The following is a 24947-nucleotide window of genomic DNA, read 5'->3' as shown; positions in this document are numbered from 1 at the left end:
ATGCTGTCCATTGCCCACTTCAAACTTATGCAACAAATAGAGGTAACTACCAATCCACACAGCTAAATAACAATATAAAAGGTAGCGAGATTATAACACTAATGCTAGGCACAACCGTATAGGGTAGAATCAGTGTAAAGGGTGTGCACTACCCACACTGTAGATTAAAATAGAATGTGTGAAGACCAGCTTCAACACAAGAAATACCCTCACAAAACCAATCAAAGCCTAGTACCCTAAAAATATCTAGATCAAACACCTCCGCAAATAAATAACAACGTGAGCAAATTCACTAGTTAAGCATGAAATAACATACTGACATAGCGCGCATAACATATGACTCAATTTACAAGAATAAAATAAAACTGCAAAAATCACCAGCAGCAGTCTGGTACAGTAAAATACTAATACAGATACAATAAGACCATAATGAGTAAAAAAAACACATATAGGACAGCTCCAAAATATAGTCCAGAAACCCTGATGAGCGATGTCTCACCCGAACCACTCATGTTAGAAAAGATCGCCATTGAAAATCTTGCTTCAGCTGTTTACTGACGAAGGATTGAAAAGTTTCTGGCAGTCAAAGTGAAGATGGCACATTCTGGATTCAGCGCTGGGCATCCCATGTGATTTATGAAATTGCTTCTCCTCCGTGCTGTGACACAACTAGATCATGTCGCCAAAAAGGCGTAACTCACCAGAGCATTCGAACAAGTAGTACTTTGAAAAAAAACTAAAGTACAATGTTCTAGTGCTGCACTGAAAAAACTTTATTGTCCTCCAAAACGGAAAACAATCGTGGTTGGCAAAAACAGCACTGGAAGAAAACGTAGCCAAAATGCAGAGCTCCGGTGAAAATACAACATGGCGGCACGCCTCTTGACGCTGCCCCGGGTGGCTCACGGTGTGACAGAGCCCATAGACGTCCAGGAGCAGCTCCGAACATCATGTAAGAAGAAACGCCCCGCGAGGAGACGCAGGTGAGCTCGAGCGCACGGAGCATAACTCGAGGTAAATTTAAACTGAGGCGGCGGTTTAACAGCCATAGGGTATTCCACAGCGATGAATAAAAATAACATAGCTGACAAAAGTACTCACGGACAACGCTGCCAAAACAACTTCAAAAGTGTCCAAACAGCATACGCAGACAAACTATTCACCCGGGAACCACAGCCAACTAAAATAGGCAGTTTCACTCCTCAAATCGATCAAACAGTACTTGTAAAAAGAAGTACGGGGATACTTTTTCAGGCGAATTAAAGTTCTTTTTAAATCCAGTAGGTGGCAGCATCCATCTATTCACTCCTGCCGGTAACAAATCAAATACAAAGAACTCAGACCTGTCTAAACGCTGAGATCGTTTTAATGCCTGCCAGTTCTCTCTGTATCATTTGAACTCTCCTAGAGCTCCGTTTTTCGAAATGTGCTGAATTCTCCTCAGACAGCTCTCACACCGACCTTGGCTTGACCGGGGAGTGAATGACAACCCAGGAACTGGCAAACTGGCACACTGCAGGTGAGGGATGGTTGCAGGAAGAGTCACGAGTCCTGACACATTTCAGCGGGCGACCGATGTTGGTCACTGGTGGGGCTCAAGTCGGGGTGCCAGTAAACTTGAGTTGCTTTTTAAAATCTCTTTTCTCTTTTCTCTTGGTTAATGTTCTTCATCTTGAAATATCATGGGGTTTCTTGAGATGCAGGTTCGTTCCAATCGTCGCCATTGTAATATTCGAAGTATGGAGATATGACCAGTTTGATTTACATGTATGTTTATTGAAGAGTTGGTAAATCAGGAATCACAAGATAACAATTGATGTATGATAGATCTCCTATTCAGAGCCCCACCAGGAGCAGCTCCCTTGCTGCTCAGCCCATCCTCTCAACTGACACTCCACACACAGTCATACCAGCATTCTATGATCTCACCACGCATACCAACATTCCAAGAACATCCACACTGGCTGAACAGCAAGGTAGGGAATCAGGAGAGGTGCAATACACAACTGAGCAGCAAGGTAGGGAATCAGGAGAGGTGCAATACACAATACCTGCATACTACAGCCTACTTGAAGCAGGCGTAAGGTTTTGACGCAATGGCGTCCTAAAAGTGGCGCAGTGAAATCTTGTAGATTTCACTGAGTTACTTTTACGAGGCCTGCCTGCGTGGGAACGCCCACCCTGCATACATTATACCTGACGCAGGTATAATGTGACGCAGGGCTTTACAACGTGATGCATCTCCCTAGATGCGTCACATTGTAAATAGGCCGCATTGTTTGCACCGCTTCTTGCGTCAAAAAAGTGACGCAACTGCAGCGCAAAAGTCGCGCAAGGGGCTTGTAAATCTGCCCCTACGAGCCTAAACCAAAATAATTAGAAGAACATCGCGGAAGAATCGAGGAGGCACGTAATAGAAGAAGATCGTGGAAGAATCGAGGAGGAAGATAGTGTCAGAGAAGGGTACAACGCAGGCGGCGTATCTTGAAGAGGTCATCTCTCCTGTCCCTGAATCCTGTTCTGAACCTTTGTCACCTGATCTGTCTCAGGGGACCCTTTCCAGCTCCTTGGCCAAGGGGTTGGTTTCCACACCATCCTAGGTAACTATCATTCTGTGTAGTATGTCATTGTATTGCTCTCTCTGTTTCTCCCTATTCAGGTACTGTCATCGTAATAACATTGTCTAACGATTTTTCTGACTTAAATCTGATTTTCTTCCTTGGAGAAACGGTGTACGAATTGTATTTGGGTTCTTGGCTCACATGAATTTAACTCGATAAACATTTAAAACTCTCCTGAGTCTGTGATTATTTAAAGATTTTATTCTATGTCAATTTTTATCTACAAAAGTTAACTAAAAGGTCCATTGACCAGAGGAAAGTACATTCGTTCAGAAAGTTTTGTTAAGAAATTATAAGTTAAATTCATCTTACTGGTATTAGTACAACAAATTAAACCCAGTGGTACTTTACTAGCTCATGTGTATGCGTGTTTAATGGGCCTAGGTGAGTATGTTAGTTTGTGAGTATCTCTAGCTGGTAACCCGCTGGATCAACGGTGATACTATTACCTAGTCAGTAGATCCCGAAGGCTTTCTCACTAGAAGAAGAAGAAAGAAGAAGAAGTAGAAGTAGAACATGTTCTTTATTTGGCTGAATAAATAGACATAAAAGATAAAAAAACATGATAAAACACTGTAAAAACCAAAACACAAATGTAAAAAGACTTGTAATACAGAATATATAAAAATTAAGTCAAGCTGTCAACAAAACCCATTTTAAAATACACAATAGATAATCATAATACAAGTCAAACCTAACACAGTTTTCTCCAGAATTTGACAATATAAAATTTCACGGGAAGCAGAGGAGGGAATAAAGCTTGTCCTACAAAATATGTTTGAGGAGGACATTCTACATTAGGTGTTTGGTAGTCTTGCAACTCTCTTGTGATGGGCATTAAAAAGCTGAGTGGAAATTTGAGTATAATGTAGGACCAAATTGTAGTCCCATGCTGTCCTCTAGTACCAAATCCTGGTGTAATTTTCTTCCTATATTCCTGTGGATGCTGAATGGTACACAGTCATTGACTTGTCCAAGCATTCTTTTCCATTTCTCTACATGAGAAAGGCCAATATCTTTTTGCACTTTGGTCCAAAATAAAGTTCTTGTTTGGTGCCAAATTCCAAAAGGGTATACTGAAAATCCTTCAATCCTAGGTCAGATTATAAAAAAATATTTGGAAAGTTTGCAGCTACCCTGTAACTCAGCGCTATCACAGTACGCAAATGAATTTCGGGTGGCATTAAAGAAAATAGAAGGCTGCAAAATGTATACAATTTTAATTCTGTATCATCATGCTGACAATGGTCACGATGTTTCCCCCACAAAAATGGAGCACTGTAAAAGAGAAGTAATTTATCTTGGTCATCACATTGCGAAAGGGGCAAGGAAAGTCTCCAAGGAATGTGTTTCTGCAATCCTGAAGATGAATCCTGCAACTACCCAAAAGGAAATGAGGATGTTTTGGGAAATAGCTGGCTACTGCCATCATTGGATTCCATTTTTCCCTGATTTCCAAAGGCTTTAGTAATGCTAACTTGCAGTGACATTAAGGATCCACTACTATTATATGGCATGAGGACCTTCTACGAACTCAGAGAAAATTTTTGCAAGTGCACCCACCCTCGGAATGTTTGATTATGAGAAAGAGTTATTTTAATTATTTCATGAAAGAAGTGGGTGTGCACTACTAATTCAGAAGCATGGTGAGGTAATGCGGCCTGTTGCCTACTTCTCTGCTACGAGACATCGATTAACCACAGCTTTTCCTTGTTGCCTGAAAGCGGTTGCAGCTGTTTGTCCTTCAAAAGAGAAGAGTGAAGGCATTGTCGTGGTTCATACACTCACTGTGTTTGTCCCTCATTCAGTTGAGATTTTGCTGACTCATACTCAAATTCAGCAGCTGACAAACACTGCCTCACACAGTATGAGCAAACAATACTGGCAGCTGAAAACATTTCAAATAAGACATGTTAGGCCTAAAATCTTTGGCGTGGTATTCACCCAGATTTTTTGCCTTCACTCTCCTGTTTTTACTGAATGTATTTTTGTCTGCATTAGGACTCTGCACCTTTCCCCTGTTAGCCTGTAGTAAAGTCCATGTGCTCTCTGCCTTGAACATGGTAAGTTCGGCCTACAACAAATTGATACACTCAATGTACATATACGTCCCTAGTAAATGGCACTACATGTACTTAGTGTCTGTAAATAAAATGCTACTAGTGGGCTTCGTCGCTCTTTTTGCCACCCACTAAAGTAACTCTGTAAATCCTGTCTCAGGCCTACCACTCCAGCCTGTTGTGCTGTTTTACACTGCCATTCCAACCTGGAAAATAAACCTTTTGCCAGGCCTAAACCTTCCTTTTTAATAATTATAAGTAACCCCTAAGGTAGACTTTGAAGGCTCCTAGGACATGGTGCAGGACATTTAAAAAGTTGGACATATGTACATGTCCTGTCAAGGAAAAACTCAAAAAGCCATTTTTTACTGCTGTAAGGCTATCTCCCTCATAGACTAACTCTGGTTTACATTATTACATTTAATCAGTGACAATTTGGTACCACATAGAGAAATGCTGTTTCCACTCAAATGAATTGTAATTAAAAATGATCTTTAATAGTGAAGTCACATTTTAAGTTACTATTCTGAAAATGTCATTTTTAGATTGCTCTCCGGTGGTGTTTTGTGTATGCCTCCAGACATGGGGACAAAGGGGCCTTGGGTGTAGGCAAGGTGTCACACTCCTGAGCGGGATGTCCAGGGGGTTGTACTCAGCCCTCCCTAAGCTTCAAAGGGTAGCCCCAGGGCTTGCCCACCCACTCCCTGACTTCTAAGGGCTACCTGTGCTACCATTGACAAACCTAGCTCACACTTAGACCTGCCAGTCCTTTGTTAACCTAGACAGTTTGGAGCCAAACCCAGAAAATGGAGAAGGTTAGACAAAGTGGGCATTCCCCTTCCACAGGCCATCACTAGGAATAAAGGAGGGGCCTTCAAAACCTCTCATTAAAAACTCCTGTACCTGTGGAATATTAAAGAAAAGGACTGCCCTGCTGTCTGCAAAGGGAAGATTGGACCTGCTTGTCTTGAACCCAAGATCGGCAGAAGTAATTTCAAGGGTCAGTTGGCTGACCTCATGTGAGAGCTGGAGGGAAACAACAAGCTTCTACAGGTCTCCCTGCACCTCCTAGCTGGCCAGCACCAACTGGACCTGCCTGAGCCCTGCTGCTGGCCTCTGTGTGAGTGAGTCCTGATCCAAGAGGTGCCTCCCAGGTCTCGGACCATTGGCAGGCATCAGAGTGTACTCTTTCGGAACTCAAGGTGAAGATACAGATGTTTTGGGCTCTTCGCAACCCCGAAGTGACCTCTTAGTAGTCGGAAAGACCATCCTAAATGACCACCAATGCGAAGCTTTAGCAGGACTAGCTCTTCGCGCCAAAAATGACTTTCCAGGAAAAACACCAAAGTGAAGCTTCATCAAGACCTGCACTTTGCACCGACAACTCACATCGACCACCAATGCCATTTTCCAGCCATGCCTAACTCATCATACTAAAACAGTGACCATATGCGATGCATGACCTGTTTCTTGCGCCGACAACAAACTCCTTGCCACTCCCATGAAGGGTTACTCTTCGTGCAGACTTTAAAAGGTAACTCTTCAGCTGGATGAACCTAGTCCTTGTATCTGACCCACGCTCCATCGCAGACAGGCGGAACTTGTGACTTTATAGTCCAGTGCTACCAGATAACTGTGAGTGGCACTTTGTGCTTTTTGCCAATTTTCACCTGAAACTGTAATGTATATCTCCACTTTTGTTGGTTGGATTTTCCTTGTTTTGGTGTCATTTCATTTATTACATTGTACTCCGTTTCCCTAAAGTGGTTTGGGAAATTTCTTGTGTTGTGTTTTCACTTTATTTTTGATTGATTACTGCATAAATACTTTGAACATTGCCTCTAAGTTAAGCCTGATTGATTTGTGCCAAGCTAGCAGAAGGTTAAGCACAGTTTAATAGGTGACTTTTGGTTCACCCTGACAAGAATTTTGTTTATTATTTGAGTGGGGCTTCCACCTTTCTCAACTAATAAGCCAGTTTCTTACAGTAAGTAATCCTGCAACTCTGTTGCCAATTGCTAACAATGATGAAAATGACTGTGTTTACGTAACAGAATTATGTACCAAGCCAAAACCGGATATCAAAGATCTTCCCTTTGAAATGGCTGATCTAACTTTGTTTGTAGTTGGTTCTTGTCTGAGAGATCATCAGCGAGTACTAAAGCAGCTTACTTAGTCTTCTGCGTTTCTAAAAATCACTGCAGTCTGCAGTACACACAAAAAGAGAAAAACGCCTTGTAGGATTGTTTTTTTGTGTGCAGGAAGGTGTCCCCTCCCTGCACAAAAACAATCCTACCTGCAACTGAGGCATCCTTGAACCAGGGTGCGAGGGTACCTACGTTGGCGCTAGGCTGCAACACAGGGCCAGCCCAGGAAGAAAGGACAGAAATGCACTGTATTGCTTAAATACGGTGCATTCCTGCCCATTTTACTTTGGTATAGGGCAGTACAGCAGATAAGGTTTTTTACCTTATCTCTGGGACACATTGCCTCATGATTTGAGGTTAACACCAGCTCTGATCCACCCAACTCCTGGGCGCGCTTTTGAGCTGTAAAATGTTGGGGTACAGTGTGTCCACACCCGCAAAGGCTGAAGGGTATGGCAGCAACAGGCACATTTCGCCATCATCATGCCATGCTTTGCCTCGTCTCCGACTGACACTGCCTGCGCCCTACCAGCCTTTCAGAAACACTGGCCTTCCTAAACCTGGGAGCACAACACAACACAAGTGTCTTCTCCTGCAAGTCACTCAGTGCTATTGTTGATATTCTTACATGGAGCACGCTTTCTACTGTTTCTAAAGCCACTGGCTAGACTGCTGTGTGTTAGAAATCGACTCCCCCCCCCACCCCGCCTTACACTCCACCAGAAAAGCCAGACTATGGCCTTCCAGCCCGCTGATGAATCCAAAAATGCCACAACACTAAAAATAACATATTGCTTTTCACAAAAACGAAATAAAAAAGTAAGATGGGATATAAAAATTCAGCACCAACCATATGACAACATCCACAGGGCCGGACATTGAAAATACACCACCAAACAAGGGAAAACATCCAAATTTAACTGGCACAAGCAGTCACGTCTGTCATCGTATTCATTTCAGAGCCTCCGTGCCTCGCTCCCCCGCCGCTTGATTTGTAAAAGACTGAGTGCAATTGCCCAAGGCTCTGCTCACAGAGGTTAGGGCTAATAAATGTCAGTGCGCCGAATAGAAAGGCTGGGTAGATTTCAATTTACCCCAGGTCATTGAAACCACTGCCAGTCCCAGCCAGACCCTTTATTCCGCTCTTGTCCGTTCCTGTGTTCTCCTTTGCGACGGTTTTTACGTCGTTTTCTTCCTTCTTCTTTTACCATTTAGGGGCAGATTTACAAGCCCCTTGCGCCACTTTTGCGTCATTTTTTTCCATGTTAAAAATGACGCTTAAGTGGCGCAAGAGGCTTGTAAATCTGCCCCTTAGTGTTTTTTCGTTCTGTTGGTCTTGGGAAATGTCTGGAAAGGAAAATAAGTGCTAGTTCCCAAAAATGAGTGCCAGTGTTCCCCACCTTCAATACCGGCTCAAATTAAGCGCACTGCCCTCCCGTATTGCTATAGCTTCTTTGTTCGTCTTCATTCCCAAACCCTGTTTGACCTTTTTTGCAATCATCCAAACTCTGCTCCGCATTTCATCCAGCCCTTCTCAGTGCTCTCCATCTCGCGCCTTGCACAGCATTCCAGACCCTCAACTTTAGCATTTCTATGTATTCTCTTGTCCACTTTGGCTCCGCCTTTCTTCCTCCCGGTCTCAATAGCTGCTCCGCCTCTTGGCTGTGCCCTCAGTTTATTTTTTGATAACTGGTTCCTAGCGTCCGATGGATTCCTTTTTTTACAGCTATGGAAAAAACGTTCTCATTCTCACGCTTTTCTGGGCACACTGTGCTTGGCATCTCTACCGCGCGAGCTCAACCACTGTCGTTCAGAGATCCTGAAATACTCCTAGCTGCAGGGTGGAGAGAAACCCGGGGGGCCTGGAGCGACAAGGGCCTCGCGTGGAATCGGCTAGGTGAGTAGGGCAGTGCGTGGAAGCGAAGGGATGAATGAGAAAACATTTGAACACTGCTTTGTTCGAACGGGAGTACTTCAATGCGCTGTAAACGGGTCATTACTATGAGAAGAAGAAAGGAATCATTTTATTTTATTTTTCATTTATTTCTATTGTATATCACACTGCCTGGGGTCCATTGTGGACACTAAAGATTACATAAGACAGGGATGGCGCGGTCAACCCACATGTCACGTTCTTTTGTAAACATACGTTTTGTTACGTGATTATGAACACTGCGGATTCGCCTGCTTGTAACCGCCCCCGAATGTGGCAGAAAAGGTAATTGTAGGACAGCAGAGGGAGATCACTTGATTTGCCCAGGATCACACAATGTACAAGTAAGCGTTGAAGTCAGTCTCCGAGATCACTCTGGCCTAAGAATCCACCGCTGGGGTCTCCTCTCAGGCCCGGTTCTAGAGGGTGGGCCGGGTGGGCCAGGCCCACCCAAACATGAGCCTGGCCCACCCAAACGTGAGCCTTGGCCATCGCAGTGAGGATATGATGGCCAATAGAAAATTGGCATTTTAATTTAAAACGTTCCTCCGAACACTAGGGCAGATTTATATCGGACTTGCGCCACTTTTACGCCGCCGTTGCGTCACTTTTGTGACGCAGCAGCGGCGTAAACCCTGCGCCATGTTGCGCCCCATTTACAACGTGACGAATCTAGGGAGATGCGTCACATTGTAAAGCTTGCGCCACATGTGGGCGTACCTGCACAGGGGGGGCGTTCCGGAGCAGGAACGCCTCTGAAAAGTGGCTGAGTGAAATCTACAAGATTTCACTCGGTCACTTTTCCGGCCATGCTGCGTCAAAACCCTGCGCCTGCTTGAAGCAGGCGTAAGGATTGAGGCAGCATTGTAATTATAGGGCACCCCCGAGCCTAGCTGGAGCTGCGTCGCGCTTGCGACGCAACTCCAGCAATGCGCCAACCTTCCGCCATCAGATGCATCACGCATCTGTTTATCCTTGCGCCACGATCCGCTGCATTGTAAATGCGGCGCATCTATCGAGGCGCAAGGGTAAACTTCCGTGACGCATCTTTCCTGGCGCATCCCTGCTGATTTGCAGGGATGCGCCAGGAAACATAAATCTGCCCCCTTGTTTTTCTTCATATTCTGAGAGATGCGTTATTGGGCCTGGGCTCTTTATCACAGCCTTCCCCAATCACTCAACTCCTTTTAGAAGGGTGGGCTGTGACGTGCAAGTACAATAGGGGTATGGCGAAGGAAACAAATTCTTTATTTGACACCGAGAACTTTTGCCTACCGTCCTGTGCTGCTGCGTGGACATTTCCATTTCTGTTCAGCATTTGAGAAAAGAAGTTTGTTTATTCTGATTCACCTTTCATGACTCCTTCAGTGGCTTATCAGATCAGGCTGTGACACAAGGAGTAGGTTAGAGAATGTGTTACTGTTTGTTTTTATTTTTAAAATCTGCACAGGCCCAGCAAGGCACATCATTATCATGGCCATGGATGCAAGGCAACAATAAAACATGTCCAGAGAACTGGTGATTAATGATCCTGCAGGAGAGCAGTCTTTTGCCTGTTGGTAGTTTTGAAATGCAGATAAGCTGTATTTTATGTGGAAGCTCAGTGGGTTACTGCATTTGTCACAGAGATTCTTGTATTACTTGCAGTTCAAAAGTTACAATCCTAACATAGGACAGTGACCTATGAACTGTCATCAAAGAGCTGCATACAAACATGAATGGTATAGTTAGAACTTCACTTTTTTTGTGTTACTATAAAGTTAGAAATTCCCCAGTCTTTCATTATTTTAATGTTGCTAAAAAGAGTTTGGGTCGATATACATTTTTATTAGTAAAGACAACCCCCAACCACTAGGGTATGCTTTAAATCCTGAGTTTGTGCTTCCCCAGCCCAAACCTTCTTAAAATATACTGCCCACCAGTATGGATGACACGTAATTCCTACACCTTGTAATCCTCATTGGCTCATGTGACATTCCTTATAGACGGAATTACATACTTTTCTGATTTTTTGTCTCTGTATAATGTGTGGGTGATGTAAAGTACTGTGACACCCACACTGATATGAGTAGCGCTATACAACAAATGAAATTTATATGAGAGGAGGCTACAGAGGCATGAATGGCACTGTTGGAGTGTGGTAGTAATGGTATCTGCAGAGAAAAAGTTCATTGGTGAGGCGCCAAAAAAGGCTTTCGCACTAGTGATAAAACCGGCCCTGTCATGGCCTTTCTGTTTTTTATTTAATTAGCAATCAGGTCATTAGGGCAACTGTGGAACATATTTTAAAGTGTGTGCTAATTATATTTACTGCTATATTCAATGTTTTAAGTTTGAAGGTGATTTTACTAATGTTTTTTACGGGAATAATGAAAGTAGAGCTGGATGGTGGCTGATGTGGGGCTGGGGCCCGAAGGTCAGCTGTGAGATAAGGTGCACTGGAGAGGAATGGTCGAAAAGTGGATAATCGGGCCTGGAAGTACTTTTGTTGAAACCTGGACTGCTGGAATTTGAGGGTTTGCACTTACATCCAGACATCACTCTTACTTTCAAATAACTCTCCACATGCTCTGTATGCACACAGAATTGATCCGTTGTACCATGGTGACTGTTTGCAAGTAAATATAATGTAATCTAGGGCTTTTAGGCTAGAAGAAGACAAATTGGGCCCGCAGTGGCCCACCCAAATGCACCCTTGGACCACCCAACAAAAAATTCCTGGAGCCAGGCCTGTCTCCTCTCCCGCCGCGGGACTGGATACTGGACAAGGGGGGATCGGAAGTGACTAATCCCTTCCGTGAATTCACTTGTTGCTCCTTTTAGCTTTTATATATCATGTTACACCATTGACACAAGAGCGGAAAACACTAGAAAGTATCCTGACCCGGAAGCTGTATATTGAATGCAGGAAAGGCCGAGTTAACCCGAGCAGGTGGTAACCTGGAGGCCTGCTTTGAACGGACGTGTATTAATTCATCCGTCACATCACTAATTATCGTGGCACATCAGCCAAAAATGTTAGCACTCCAATCACCACACATCGGTGGGTGTTGAAGATTTCCGGTCCCTTCGGTATCTCAACATTATAAAAACAACGGTGGCATCAATATACAAACCTGCACTGTGAATACCTTGACCTATAAGGTTTTTAACGGAGGTGGAGGATGTCATTCCCCTCTCTCTACAAGATTTTAATTCGCCAGATGTGTTAGCAAAATTGAATCCTGGCATCATCTATACTGTGGTTAGAAAACTGTCCTGAAGAAGGTGTTTATTACGTATTCACTGAAACGCGGCATCGACAACTCTTTTCTTACATTGATGTACTTTTTAATGAAATGTTTTTATGTGATACTGTGCTTAATAAATATTTAATGCCAATATATGGATTTTTTTTGGTTTTTAATAATTGTGTTGACATTCCGATATTAAATAACTGTTATGTTTTTTTCATGTTTTTTCATATTTGTACCTTGCTGAGCACTAGCACTTGTTAAAAGTTTACGATCTATCATCATTGCATTTAGGGACCTACTTGTTTCTTACGTATGCTTCCCTTGTCCCTGATTGGATTGTAAGGGTACCTCCCTTGTTTTTTCCTTATATATCATGTCACACCATTTACACAAGAGTGGAAAACACTAGATGTATCAACAATAGTAATACTTACTAATAACAAGCATTAGCAATGCAATAGGTCTTGTATTTGAAAGAGTTAGAGCTATTGGCGTTGTAATTGACAATATCTTTTACACATGTGTTTTGGTTAGGAGTCTAGTGGATGTATGTGGTGTGGAGTGAAATTATGTAGGTTGGATTTGGAATTGTTAGTTGTGGAATTGTGCTGGGTGAAACTGCATGGTGTGGAGTGCATTTGTGTTTTTGGTTAATAAAATGTATGTGAATGGACCACACCAATCCTGCAGGGCAAGGCTAACACCATCATCCAATGCCACTAAGAAAAGTCAGTCAGAGACAAAAGAAGTGGGCAGTGGCGGCTCGGCGAGGGAGTGCTGAGAGGCGGTGCGGCGGGGGAGAGGCAGAGTGGGTGGGGTAGTAGAGTCCGACATACGATGGACAGGAGTAAGGTAAGTAATTAAATAAATAAAACAATCTACCTTGCGCACGCTGCATTGCCGAGTTGGCTTGGCAGGTCACTCTTAAGCATCAAAGGCAATGCCATGCACCGGAATTAAAACACGTTAAAAAATATCCGATTGACCACAGATTCCATATAACTGCCCGTGCATTTACAGGGTAATACTTAACTGAGACTGACGTGGCTGATCCTGAAAAACTAATGATTCACAGCTACTATGTTGGAACAAAAAAGTGTTTTTTGAAACTTTTTCGCTCCCTGAAAAGCACATACTACAAAGTTACAGATATGAGAAAATTATTTAAAAAAATAATGCAAAGCAATATGCAGAGTTTGATAGCACAGCCTAACAGGAAATATGTTCCTAGATATTTCTGTGGCCCACTTTTGCTTCCTGTTCACTCCATTTCTGAGAATACAGCTGACCAACGTTCAGATTATTAAAAACACAGAAGAGAGTGTGTGTTTTTATATACTCCTCCAGTGTTTGTTAACAGCAATGTGAGGGCTGAATAATTAAGCATATTAAATTAAAGATATTCCCTTGATTTTAATGAGAAATTCACATTTCAAATGTAATAACAAAACGATGTTAAATGGGTAAAAAGTCTATCATAGACCTAAAGAGCTGAGAAGACATTTTTGGAGAAGGGCTGAGATGTCATAATTAAAACGTTGACATACAGAAATGTGACTGAAGCTGTTGTGCATCACTGGACTTCACGCTGCATATATACATATGCAAACTTGTTATTAGTTTTGAAATAGGAAACAAATGCAGTCTAAAAAGAGAGAGAGGCAGACATAGAGACTGTTTTAACTATGGCAACCCAGACTGAAGTCTGTGGCTGTTTAACTGGGCTGCTTGTGTAGGAAAACTGATAAACAAAGGATCGAAGTTATAAACACAGTGGAGCCTTGCAGGCTACGGAAGTAAATTAGCATTTGGCTTTACTCCTCACATATCTGTGAATGTTCTAGAATGCTGCATGCACATCAAAGCCCAGAGGCTACAAGTACATGCCGAGGCTTGTTCACAATGTGTTAAAGGCCGACTACTCCTGTAATGTGAAAGTATGTTAATATGTTAATATAAGTCGCCACAGAGACTGGCTCTGGAGGGTAGTGCCTTTCATTGCAATCCTTAACTGCACATATAAACAAGTATCCTGCATTAAAACTACCCCACATTACTTAATCTTAGAAAATGGATCATCAAGATGCTGTTTAAACCATACCCCAATAATGTGTGAAATTATTGAAGGGTAAAATTCCAAACCTAAATTTAAGGTTCAGAACTTTAGCTGGTCTATGTTCGATTTAGCCGAGACAATGGTAGTTATTTGGGTTAGAAATTGCCTTACTAATCTCTTGTTCAAAGAGTTTGCAGCTGATGATCCAAAAATCCAGTTTTTATATGCACATTTGATCCCCTGAGTGAGCCCGATGGCGATTTTAGGAGACGTCCAAAGTTCATGCGTATCTAGATTAGCACACAGAATACGAGTATACCTGGCCCAGACCAGCTAGGGATGCCATCTAGCTGCTGACTACCCTCAGAACCTCCCGATGATCATGTACTTTCGGTGTCTCCCACAGGCAAACCCAAGAGAAAACAGATCTTCATTTTCCAATTGATGTCCATTGTCCATCACCTCAAGATCCACTGGCAGTGTGGTAGCCCTGAGGGCAATCAAAACAGATGCTTTAAAAAACACCGCCTCTCAACTAGACCAAGCAGGTACGTAGCTGTGGCCACATAAGTCAGTGCCGTGGAGTGTGGCATACTGGCCTAGAGCGCTACACACCACCTCAGGCCGATAATATGAGTATGATCAAGTCTGGATCATATAGTGCCGGGTAGTAATAGCGCCTAAAGGCCCCTCATTTCTTGAAGGACCAGATCAATGCTGAGTCTGAAGAGAAACGGTGCACACTTGCAACCTCTAGTGATTCAGGATCAAGCACAGTGCGTGGATTGTCCATGAGTTGTCTCTGCAGCTGCGTGGATTGTCCAAGAGTTGTCTCTGCAGCTGCGTGGATTGTCCATGAGTTGTCTCTGCAGCTGCGTGGATTGTTCAAGAGTTGTCTCTGCAGCTTGACCTCTCCTGAGGACAGAGATGGGAGATATTCAAAGAACTGAACTTATGGGAATAAATCAGGTAGGAATCTGTGTGTGGGAGCAAATAAGGCAAGTAAGCACTATATAAATGTTTCCCTACAGTACAATACAGTACAACATTAGTGTAAGAATTAGAACCTGTAGGTTTCCCAAACCAGGCATGATCCGGACACCCTTCACAGAGGCTTGGGAGAGGTGAGCGTCGGTCCAAAGGCAGTGAAAGGAAGTTGGCTGGCATATGATGGGTTAATCTACTGCCAAGGGAAAGCCCCATCCCCACTGGAAAGGGGGACTCATTTTTGCCAATAATGATAACCAAGAGTTTGGAGACCACCCTATTGTGCCAGCTGTAGTTGGCTCCGTCCCAAACCTCCTGCTGCATCCTCCCCTCTACTGTAGGTATGCCCACTCCTACACAGGCAAACGCCACCCCCTCAGTGCCAAATGCATGGCATCTTGTAGCACTCTATGCTCCCTAAAGAATGTACCAACTGATCCCCTTACAATGCTGACCCTGGAGGTACCGTTTAATAGTGTCCTGCTGACGTCGTTCGAGGTGTCAATATTCAGTATTATTTTCATAGTCTTCAACTTAAGTCAATAGGTAAATGGGCAGCTGCAATCATTTCTATAGCAACCATGCTCTGATCCTGTGTCAGTCCTGAAAACTGCCTCCTGTGATGGCTCCTGCACAATACCTAGCTCAGATTAGGAGGCTAGGGCTGGATTTAGGGCAGTGCAACTGGTGCAGCTGCACTGGGCACTGACCTGCGGAGGGGGGCTGACCTCAGGGAGGCGCTGTGTTTAGTAATAACTTATGATTGGAGAGTTGAGGTGCACTTTTGCCAGTTGGAAGTGAGAGAATCCTAGATGGCATTCATGGTGCTTGGGACGCCAAAAAGGATTGTTGCACCGGGCACCAGCGCTAAAACCGGCCCTGCATGATGCAGCCAGGCGCAGTGAAGGTTCAGACAAGGAGACAGAGGAGACACGGCAAGAGCACTGTGCCAGAGACACTGAGACTGGGCCTGGGTGAGGCGGACACAACGAGATGCTGAGAGAAACTGGGACAGGAAGATAAGACATGGGAGACACATTTAAAGGGAAAGAGTCAAGGACACTGACTAAGGGAGCCACAACCACAGGGAGAGAGGAAGTTACACGGAGACAATTGGCTAGGTAGACCAGATTAAGTGAGACACTGGAAGACACTGGGCCAGGGAGAGCGGGGCACAGGGAGACAAAGGGCGACTCTAGGCCAGGCAAAAACAGATAGAGGGAGACACAGTGAAACACTGGGTGAGCGAGATGTGGACACAGATTGAGCCAGAGGGAGAAACTGAATCAGGGAGAAAAAGGCAAAGTGTGACAGAGAGAGACAAAAGAAGGCACTGGAGTATAGAGATACAGACACTGGACCGTAGACCAAAGAGACACAGGTTCAAAGACTCACAATGGGAGAGACAGACACTGGAACACACAGACAGCTCAACACACTAGGAGAAACTGCAAGGCTCCTACACTGGGCACGTATGTCGGTACCAGGAAGACACATACCAGGTTCAGCGATATATCGGTGGGGCTCAGGTCATATGAGCATCCTTTTTGATGTGAGATCCTAGGCGTAGTCTCAGGATACCTTACAAATGTGTTTGATAGTCCATGCAAGACACACTGGAATTCATCAACATTCTCATACTCCAGAACCATGAATAAGCCCCCTATGTACTCATTTTGCATAGCATTAACCAACCAGTGCTGGACACCCAATTAAACCTCCCTTGAGCACTGAAAGCACTAAAAAACAAATGAGGGAAAACTTATCATAGAGAATGTGCAACAATGCCACTTCAACATAGTAAGTGCTGTCACTTCATCATCGTACCTCTTTACAGTCATAGCTCAGGTAAAAACAACCCTTTTGCTGTATACTGTAAGAGCATGTAACATGTCATTTAAATGTCTATTTTGATATATCTTCTACTATTAGGGTTAGTGAGGCAGTAAGCAAAACCAAAGTCCTTCCCCATAAAGGTAATCTGTGACATTCCATGTAACAAAATGCCTATATGTTGGCTTTAATAGAGAGAAATAATACTCAACTCTTAAAGATCTATTGACTTTATCATATGCTTTTAACAGTTGATATGTCAGGCCTACTACATTTATCATAACATCTCACAATAAACAGATCAGACCAGTGGCACCAGAATTTTGTTTTCCTAGTGAACCAATCAGGCCTCTAGCTGTTATCATTGGCTTGTCATCATAACCACCAAGGTCTCCTGCACTGAGTTTAAGCTTTCCCACAAGGCAACCATCAGGCATACAGTCATAAAATTACATATTATACAAAATTACAGTTGGCAAAGCAAAATGTTATCTTTTCTAAGAGGGCCTAACCTGAATTCTGACAGTGCAAATCTTCTATACCCACGGTTTGACAGATGGGATAACCAGCAACAAACCTTTGCCTATTGCAGTAATCTGTGAGATTCCATGTAACAAAATATATCTGTAGGCATTAATACAGAGTAAAATCAATCTAACATTAAATGCCTATTTCCTTTTACATAAGCTTTTTACCATCAATATGTGAGGACCACTGCATTTACTGTAACATTTGCCTATAAACAACAAGGCCTATAACCTTTATAATTGAATTGTCACCCTAACCATCTCAGACCTGCTCTGTTGGGGATAATCAGTGGTGTATTCCACAGTGTTGAAACTTCGACTAACCAATTGCATTTTGTGATGCATTTGTTATATTTGGAAAACTCTTTGCCCAGAAATGCTGTACGTCGCAAATAAGGTGGTACACAGCAATTTTTGCGGAGCGAATGACAGACACAGATGGTACAGCTCCTGCAGTAAAGTTGCAAACTGTACATATTTACCTTCTGATGTTGTTATTTGCATTTATTGTAATTAGAAATCCCTTTGAACAGGACTTCATAACATAATTGACATGGCGATTGCTCCAGCGGAAAAGGGCAAATTTACATATCCTCCCTGGGTCACAGACCTGTCATCACACTTACTCATTCATACACGCATTCATTGGTGGGGCTCATAACACCAACACTCACACTGCACACAGGAGGAAAAGAAGCGCTGGACATGTGGGGCAGCACCTTGTTACCTATCGGGAGAAAATTCCTTACACTATATACATTACATACATCCGTACCTATGGAATCCTAACTTTAACATCAAAGCACTCCACCACTTGGTCGATTAATCAATGTGTAGTTTATCTAATAATTCACTCTGTTAGCATATTCATAATTACAGCTCATATCAGAATTTTAACAGCGATTTTAATCTTTGAACTCGAACACAATCTACAGAACATTCATATTTACCTAAATTTGAATGTTAGCGACCATTTCCAGAAGAACCCGTCAACCCACGGCATAAATCCAAATCCCTTCAGATGTAATTGTCCCTTTTAATCAAAGAGAAACCCAGGTAAGACCAGGAAATCTCCCTATGCAAGACGCAGTCCCCACAATTTAGCCAAGAACCAGGCGATCGTATCAGCAAATCGATCCTCCACACCAACAGTCACCAACGGAAAATGATACGGACTTTTTTTCCTCATTTACGTTCCCCCCTTATATACCCTTTTTCTCCTTACTTTTAGGACAATGTGCAACAATTTAGGAGTAGAAGTGTTCTGATAGGCTAAATCCTCTGAATTTTGCAATACTTTTCAATATTCCCAGGTTTGCCTGTTTCCCATGAGACCGGGCACGACATATCCCTAATTATATTCTTTTTTTGCAGTTTTACAGGCGAAAGTTCCGAAGTAACAGCATGTAAACCTTCTTGTATAGGTCACTATTGTCCTCTCAGTCATTCACACTAGTTTGGATTTTGGCAGTCCTCCACGTTCCTATCCTTGACAAGGAACATCACGTCTTTCTTCGGAGGTCGCCTGGAGATCTTCAGAGCCATCCGAGTCTGCGCAGTAGACATCGCGCTCACATGACGGTGGCCACATCCAAACTCCATTTTACGTACTGCGGCCTAGTAGGCCCGAATGCCAACTTAAGCAAAAACAAACATAACAGTAATTAATATATGGAAATTAAGATTCTAATGCTAAACCCACACTAATCCCAATACATATTAGTATTTCCCTAGCCTGTAGCAACATTTAAAGCAATAATACTCAACATTCTGCAACACTGGAAGCACAAACCATCCCAAAAGCAACATAAATCATGCAATTCTCTATTTCAACACATCCTACAGTTAGTTTGCGTACCATAGTTAATCATTGAATTATTTGCCATGCAATTTAGCATTTTAGTCCCCCGTGTATCTTATGTTTATTAAGGTGCAAGAGTTGGTTAATTATAACACTTCACACAATTAGTACGAGTTAATATTTAGAATGATTACGTAATTAATATTTTCATGCAAAATAGAGACAACATTTTGCTTTACCTGCTCCACCAATATCAATCCCTCCTCCTCTGGCAGTAGATTATTGTAAACCCTGTTGATGGCCCACCAACACCAGTCAGAGAGCCTCACAGATGCAACAGCCACAGGGCTGGGAGCTGTGCACTGATATGAGGCAAGCAAATTTAAAAATGGCCAAAAACTGGGAGACTTGTGACTGGAAACCAGCATTTCTAGGGGTAGGGGACTCTGGGGAAGGGGTGGTGCAAGTGGCTTAGGCTCTGGGCAGCAGGGCCTTACTGGGAAGGTCTTAAAAGGAGGAGCCATTGCTTGGAAGGGAAAGGGAGCTCAGACTTGGGCTAGCAGGCAAGCAGAAGTGGGAATGCTCCTCCTACCATGAAGGACCAATGACGTGTTCTTTTAAACATCGCAAGATTGGTAATTTGTGAAGCTTGTAAATTTATAAAACATATTTGAAGTTGTGAGTCTCAAATTTTGCAGTTTCACAGTCACCTTTTCACGGGCCTCTTCTGGTTAAAAGATGCTGATCTTCTGATACTCACATTGAAGAACATTCAAAATTATCCTAGCTTGGCCTGAATCCAGCATAAGGTCTGTTCAGATCAGTTTATGTATGAAAAAAGATATCCAGCTCATCTGTTTTCTTTTTTCTCCTTTTCAGATAAAGCATCCAGCCAGGATGGGTGACTGGGGTTTCCTGGAAAAGTTTCTGGACCAAGTGCAGGAGCACTCCACTGCTGTCGGCAAGATTTGGCTCATGGTACTGTTTGTTTTCCGGATTCTGATCCTGGGTCTGGCTGGGGAGTCCGTCTGGGGTGACGAGCAGTCAGACTTCATCTGTAACACTAGGCAGCCAGGGTGCGCTAACGTCTGCTATGACAAGGCATTTCCCATTTCACACATTCGCTACTGGGTGTTGCAGTTCCTCTTCATCAGCACCCCAACACTTGTGTACCTTGCTCACGTTATCTACCTGTCGAGGAGAGAAGAGAAACTAAGGCAGAAGGAGTTGGATCTCAGAACATTAATGGGGAGCAATGTCCAATATAGCCAAGCATTGGCAGACATTGAGAAGAAGCGTGCCAAGATATTGGTTCATGATGACGGCAGGGTGAAGATTCAGGGGGCCTTGATGTTCACATACGTTGCCAGTGTCATCTTCAAAAGCATCTTCGAAGCTGGGTTTCTGCTAGGCCAGTGGTATCTGTATGGGTTTGTCATGCATCCGGTATATGTTTGTGAGAGGGATCCATGTCCTCAGGTTGTGGATTGCTTCATCTCCCGCCCCACAGAGAAGACAATCTTCATCATCTTCATGGTGGCAGTATCTCTGGTGTCCCTCTTACTCAGCATCCTAGAGCTAATTCACCTTATCTGCAAGAGTGTACTCCGCAGTCTGAAGAAGAGTCCAACGTTCCCTTCAATGCCATCACTAAGAGACGTAGAGCAGAGCCAACAGAACATGACTTCGGTCCCTACAGCACCATTCCCCGAGAAACCATTCCTCTATGTGCCCATGTGTGAGAACCATCTTTCCTACCTAGTTAATGAGGATCAATATCCATACCCACCAAGTGAAAACCAGCCACCTTACTCAATGAGTGATGACCAAAAGCCTTACCCAATGAGTAATAAACATCCTCAATACTCAATGTGTGCAGGTCATTCTCTATACTATAAAAGTGAGAACAATCTTGGGTACGCCACAATTGAGGCTACCCACAATGTTTATCCATTGAGTGAAGTTTGTCTTCAATACCCAGTGACTGAAGATACCTCTCTGAACCCTGTGAGTAATGTCCATCCTGCCCACCTGGGCAACCACACCATTTCAAGAGAACAAAACAAGGTTAACCGTAACACGGAGCAGGTCCAGACCTCTCCTGGTGGGCCAAAGCCTGAAGGGGACCCCTTATATCAGAATGTTTTGTCTGCAGCCTCAATTCCTGGACATTGTTCAGGGGCTCATAGATCAAGCAGCTCGGCCTCCAAGCAACAGTATGTTTAATAGAAGCAGGAAAGCAGGCATTGGTGACTCTGTGAAAACTGAGCTCAGGAAAGGACTGTGGGAGAAACCTATCAAGACCTATTCACAGGATTTATCAGAGAAATAATAAAGACTTTCCTCAAACACCCGTCGGTCAAAAAAATCCAATTTATCGCCCTGCAACCACAAAAGCAAAACTGTCTTCTGAAAGAGTGACCTCATGGTGACTTTGATGTTGGGTTGTTTATAATCATTTTGATTGGTTTAGGATTGTGCTGGTGATGTTACATGATGGTGTGGTCATGGGTTATCATACAGGACAGCAACCTGGTCTTTCGCTGTTGTGCTTATCTCAATCGATCCAGAAAGGAGTCAGGAGTGTTTTAATGCGGAGTTATACTCTGAGGCACTGCTCATGGTGTTCCTAAGGCCTTACACTCAGTACTCAGAGGAAACGCCAACGGGACAAGTTTTAAGCACCCAAGGATGACGAATACTGGAAAATGACAGGTGAGTCTCACAAACTTCGGGGAATCATATCTAACTCGGAATCACTAATCCTCAGATGTAGTGATCATGAACCTAGAAAGAGGGTACCGCCTCCCTCGAAAGTGTGATAAAATGTAAAAGATATTTAACAAACATGGACAAGATGAAATGGCAAATATGCAAATAACATTAGTGCAGGGGCCCAAAGTTTTTCTTAGCCTGCCACTGGTGCTGCCTTATACCATGTTTGAAGAATACCAAAGCTTCCCAGTCTTGATTCCCCATCAGGCCACTTTCTTCCAACACCCTGCACTTACTGCTTCTTTATCTCATTTTTTGACTTTATTTTCATCACTACTTTCTCCCATTGTCACTGTTTTAGTTTCTTTCTCTTTTCTTTTACCTATCTCCGTCATGCTCTGGGTCAAAGTCCAATGATGAAAACTCCTGGTTTCTAAAACTGAGTGCCAGTTCCCACTACCTGCAACCACCGAAATAAATTCATCACTGATGATAAAGTATATGGTAGACCAAACCATGCATGGGAAATTTCCACCACCAATTTAGATTTATGTGTTGATATTAGCGAGTTTGAAAGTTCTTATTTTATTTCTGTTCTATAAGAATAATCACGAATAAAACAATGTGGAACCCAGTCTCGAGATGAAAAGGCTGAAGTGGTGGGAATAAGCAACCACTTGTCACAACTCCCCCTTAAAAAAATCTTTAAAGTGATAACATGTAAAGGTTTAACAGAATTTGGAAAAACTGGAGTTTATTGTTAAAAATGTCCTATACAATATTTATAATTTCGGAAACACATAGCCATATTTGTTGAAATGCAAAAAATCCAATGTTTTAAAAAGGTTATATGTTTAGAAATAATGTATCTTTGTAAACTTTTAAAAACCATAATTTGCTAATAAATAGCTATTAAAGTTAATATTGGATTTATTTTTTCAGAAGAGCCTGTGTTATTATCTTTACAGTTTAAGCAGTTTTGCTTAGGAGTTATTGATAGAAAACTGCCCTTTCTCCAGAAGGATAACATTATGCTATGGTAGGAGAGAAATTTGGACATAGGGACATCTATGACAATGTTTACTTAATGAGATATGATCGAGGTCTTCATTGTTGACTATGAAACAGTATTTGTATTTGATGTCTCTTAAGCGCATGTACTCTGAAGCTTCTTGGCCCTGAGGGAAAAGGGTGCAGTACATCAACATAAGAAATCTTTAAAACGGCAACATTTGGGCATGATATAGAGGTTGGCACATGGTACTCCATTCGTCAGGCTGGTCTAGGGCAGTACCTTCCTCACGGTGATGGACTACTGTCTGCCAAATTTAGAGATGACTGCGGGTCCATTTTCATTTCTGTATCTTGATCCATCAACTGAGACAACTGGGCTTTGTTAGCAGAAAGCTTATGGTTCATCCATCTCTAAATGAGGCAAGTAAACCGAGATTATGGTGGACAGGGTACTCCGTAATGTTTGCAACAGGGTGCCCTCTCTGCCCCAGTGATAATCAGACCATAGATTTTTAAAAGCTTTTGAAAAGGCACCAGGACTGAGGAACACTGAAGGTCGCTAACGAGCTTGTTCCATTCTGTGTCCGCAGCCACTAAGCTCTATGGCCAAATGTTTTGGTCTGAGTTTTTGGGATATTGAGCTCAAAGGAATAACAAGATTGAAGGGGCCTAGCCGAATTCTATATGTTGCATTTAGAGGAAACAAGCTGAGGAGCTGTGCCATGGAGTACCCTATGAATGATTTATTTTGCCTTGAAAGGAATTCTTTTCTTAATAGGTAACCATTAGAACCAATTAAGAAGTGGAGTGATGTGATGGCAGCGAGATGTATTGATTATCAGATGCACCACAGACTTTTGAACTGAGTGAAGCCATTTGAACAGTGTAAGTGGATTTCCTACTTGGTAGGCATTTCCATAGTCCTAACAGGATTCAACTAGAGCTTGCTTATGATGTTTAATGATTTTCATTGAATTTCTAAATTTTTCAATTTCAGTGTGTCAATTCCTTTAATTATGTTTTTTGAAAATACTTTTTTATCACCTTTTTTTGTAACTTATTTTTTCAATTAAGTCTTTTAAAAATTACAAAATATTTGGTTTTATTGGGTTTAAAAAAAATTGTTAATGTTTTAAAATATAGTTTTATATTTTTTAAAATATTTTTTAAACTATATTTTCAAAACGTTATTTTTTCTTTTTTTCCCCATTTTTTGGGGATCCGCGCACCCAACGCGCTAGGAACCGCGCACCCTGCGCGCATTTCGCCATTTAAAAAAAATTTGTTAATGTTTTAAAATATAGTTTTATATTTTTTTAAATATTTTTTAAACTATATTTTCAAAGCGTAATTTTTTATTTATTTTTTTCCATTTTTTCGGGATCCACGCACCCAATGCACTAGGAACCGCGCACCCTGCACGCATTTCGCCGTTTAAAAAAAAAGAAGGGGGCCCCAGGGGGTCCTTCTGGGATCCCCTAAGCAACACTAGAGGGTAAGAGTATTTCTACCCTGCCCCCTTTATATGTTTTAAACACTTATTCCCCTTACTTCTTCAGCCTCGCTTCTACCGAGGCCCAAAATGGCTGCCAACAGTTCCTGGTTTCGAATGTAGACAGACACTTGACAGCCAATTAGCATTCAGCGCGTGATCGGGAGGGTGCGCGCTCGGTTCGGGGAGGGTGTGCTTAGGGTGCGCTAAGGGTGCGCGGATCCTCCGAAGCCATAGATATATCTATCTTTTTTACTCTAATTTTCTCAGGAACTACTGAATGGATTTACACCATTTATGCAAAAGGCACGAGTCTGAACTGAGGACTACCTCTTTGCCAAATTTGGTGTAATTCTGTTCAGCAGTTCAGGCAGTAGCTACGTCAACAGGTCCTCTGGGAAATTGCATGGGAAAAACGCGTTTTGGGACCCCCCTTTTTTCTCAGCCCCCGCTTGACGAATCACCACGAACCTTTCAGGATAGGAGCGGACCGGAGCTGGCCAAAAGTTTGGAAAATTTCACGAA

General features: G+C 42.8%; 1 protein-coding gene across 4 annotated transcripts; it reads left to right on the top strand.

The window, feature by feature from the left end:
- Positions 1–936: 936 nt before the first annotated feature.
- Positions 937–22830, top strand: LOC146857478 (gap junction alpha-4 protein-like). 4 transcript variants are annotated; one of them, XM_085648016.1, is made up of 2 exons: positions 937–983; positions 20081–22830. In XM_085648016.1, the coding sequence occupies exon 2, from the start codon at positions 20099–20101 to the stop codon at positions 21425–21427; it is 1329 nt and encodes a 442-aa protein (XP_085504142.1). In that variant the 5' UTR covers positions 937–983; positions 20081–20098; the 3' UTR covers positions 21428–22830. The 4 variants fall into 4 exon arrangements, with proteins under 4 accessions (XP_085504142.1, XP_085504141.1, XP_085504140.1 ...); XM_085648015.1 differs by having other exon boundaries at positions 945–1014; XM_085648014.1 differs by lacking the exon at positions 937–983 and adding an exon at positions 8359–8725.
- Positions 22831–24947: the final 2117 nt, after the last annotated feature.

Source organism: Triturus cristatus, chromosome 3_2, assembly GCF_964204655.1.
Source record: "Triturus cristatus chromosome 3_2, aTriCri1.1, whole genome shotgun sequence".
Classification (NCBI taxonomy): domain Eukaryota; kingdom Metazoa; phylum Chordata; class Amphibia; order Caudata; family Salamandridae; genus Triturus; species Triturus cristatus.
This window is presented reverse-complemented; position numbering and strand designations above follow the sequence as displayed.

Coding starts and splice junctions, on each gene's coding strand:
- LOC146857478 (XM_085648016.1), top strand. CDS start 20,099: ATGGGTGACTGGGGTTTCCTGGAAAAGTTTCTGGACCAAGTGCAGGAG.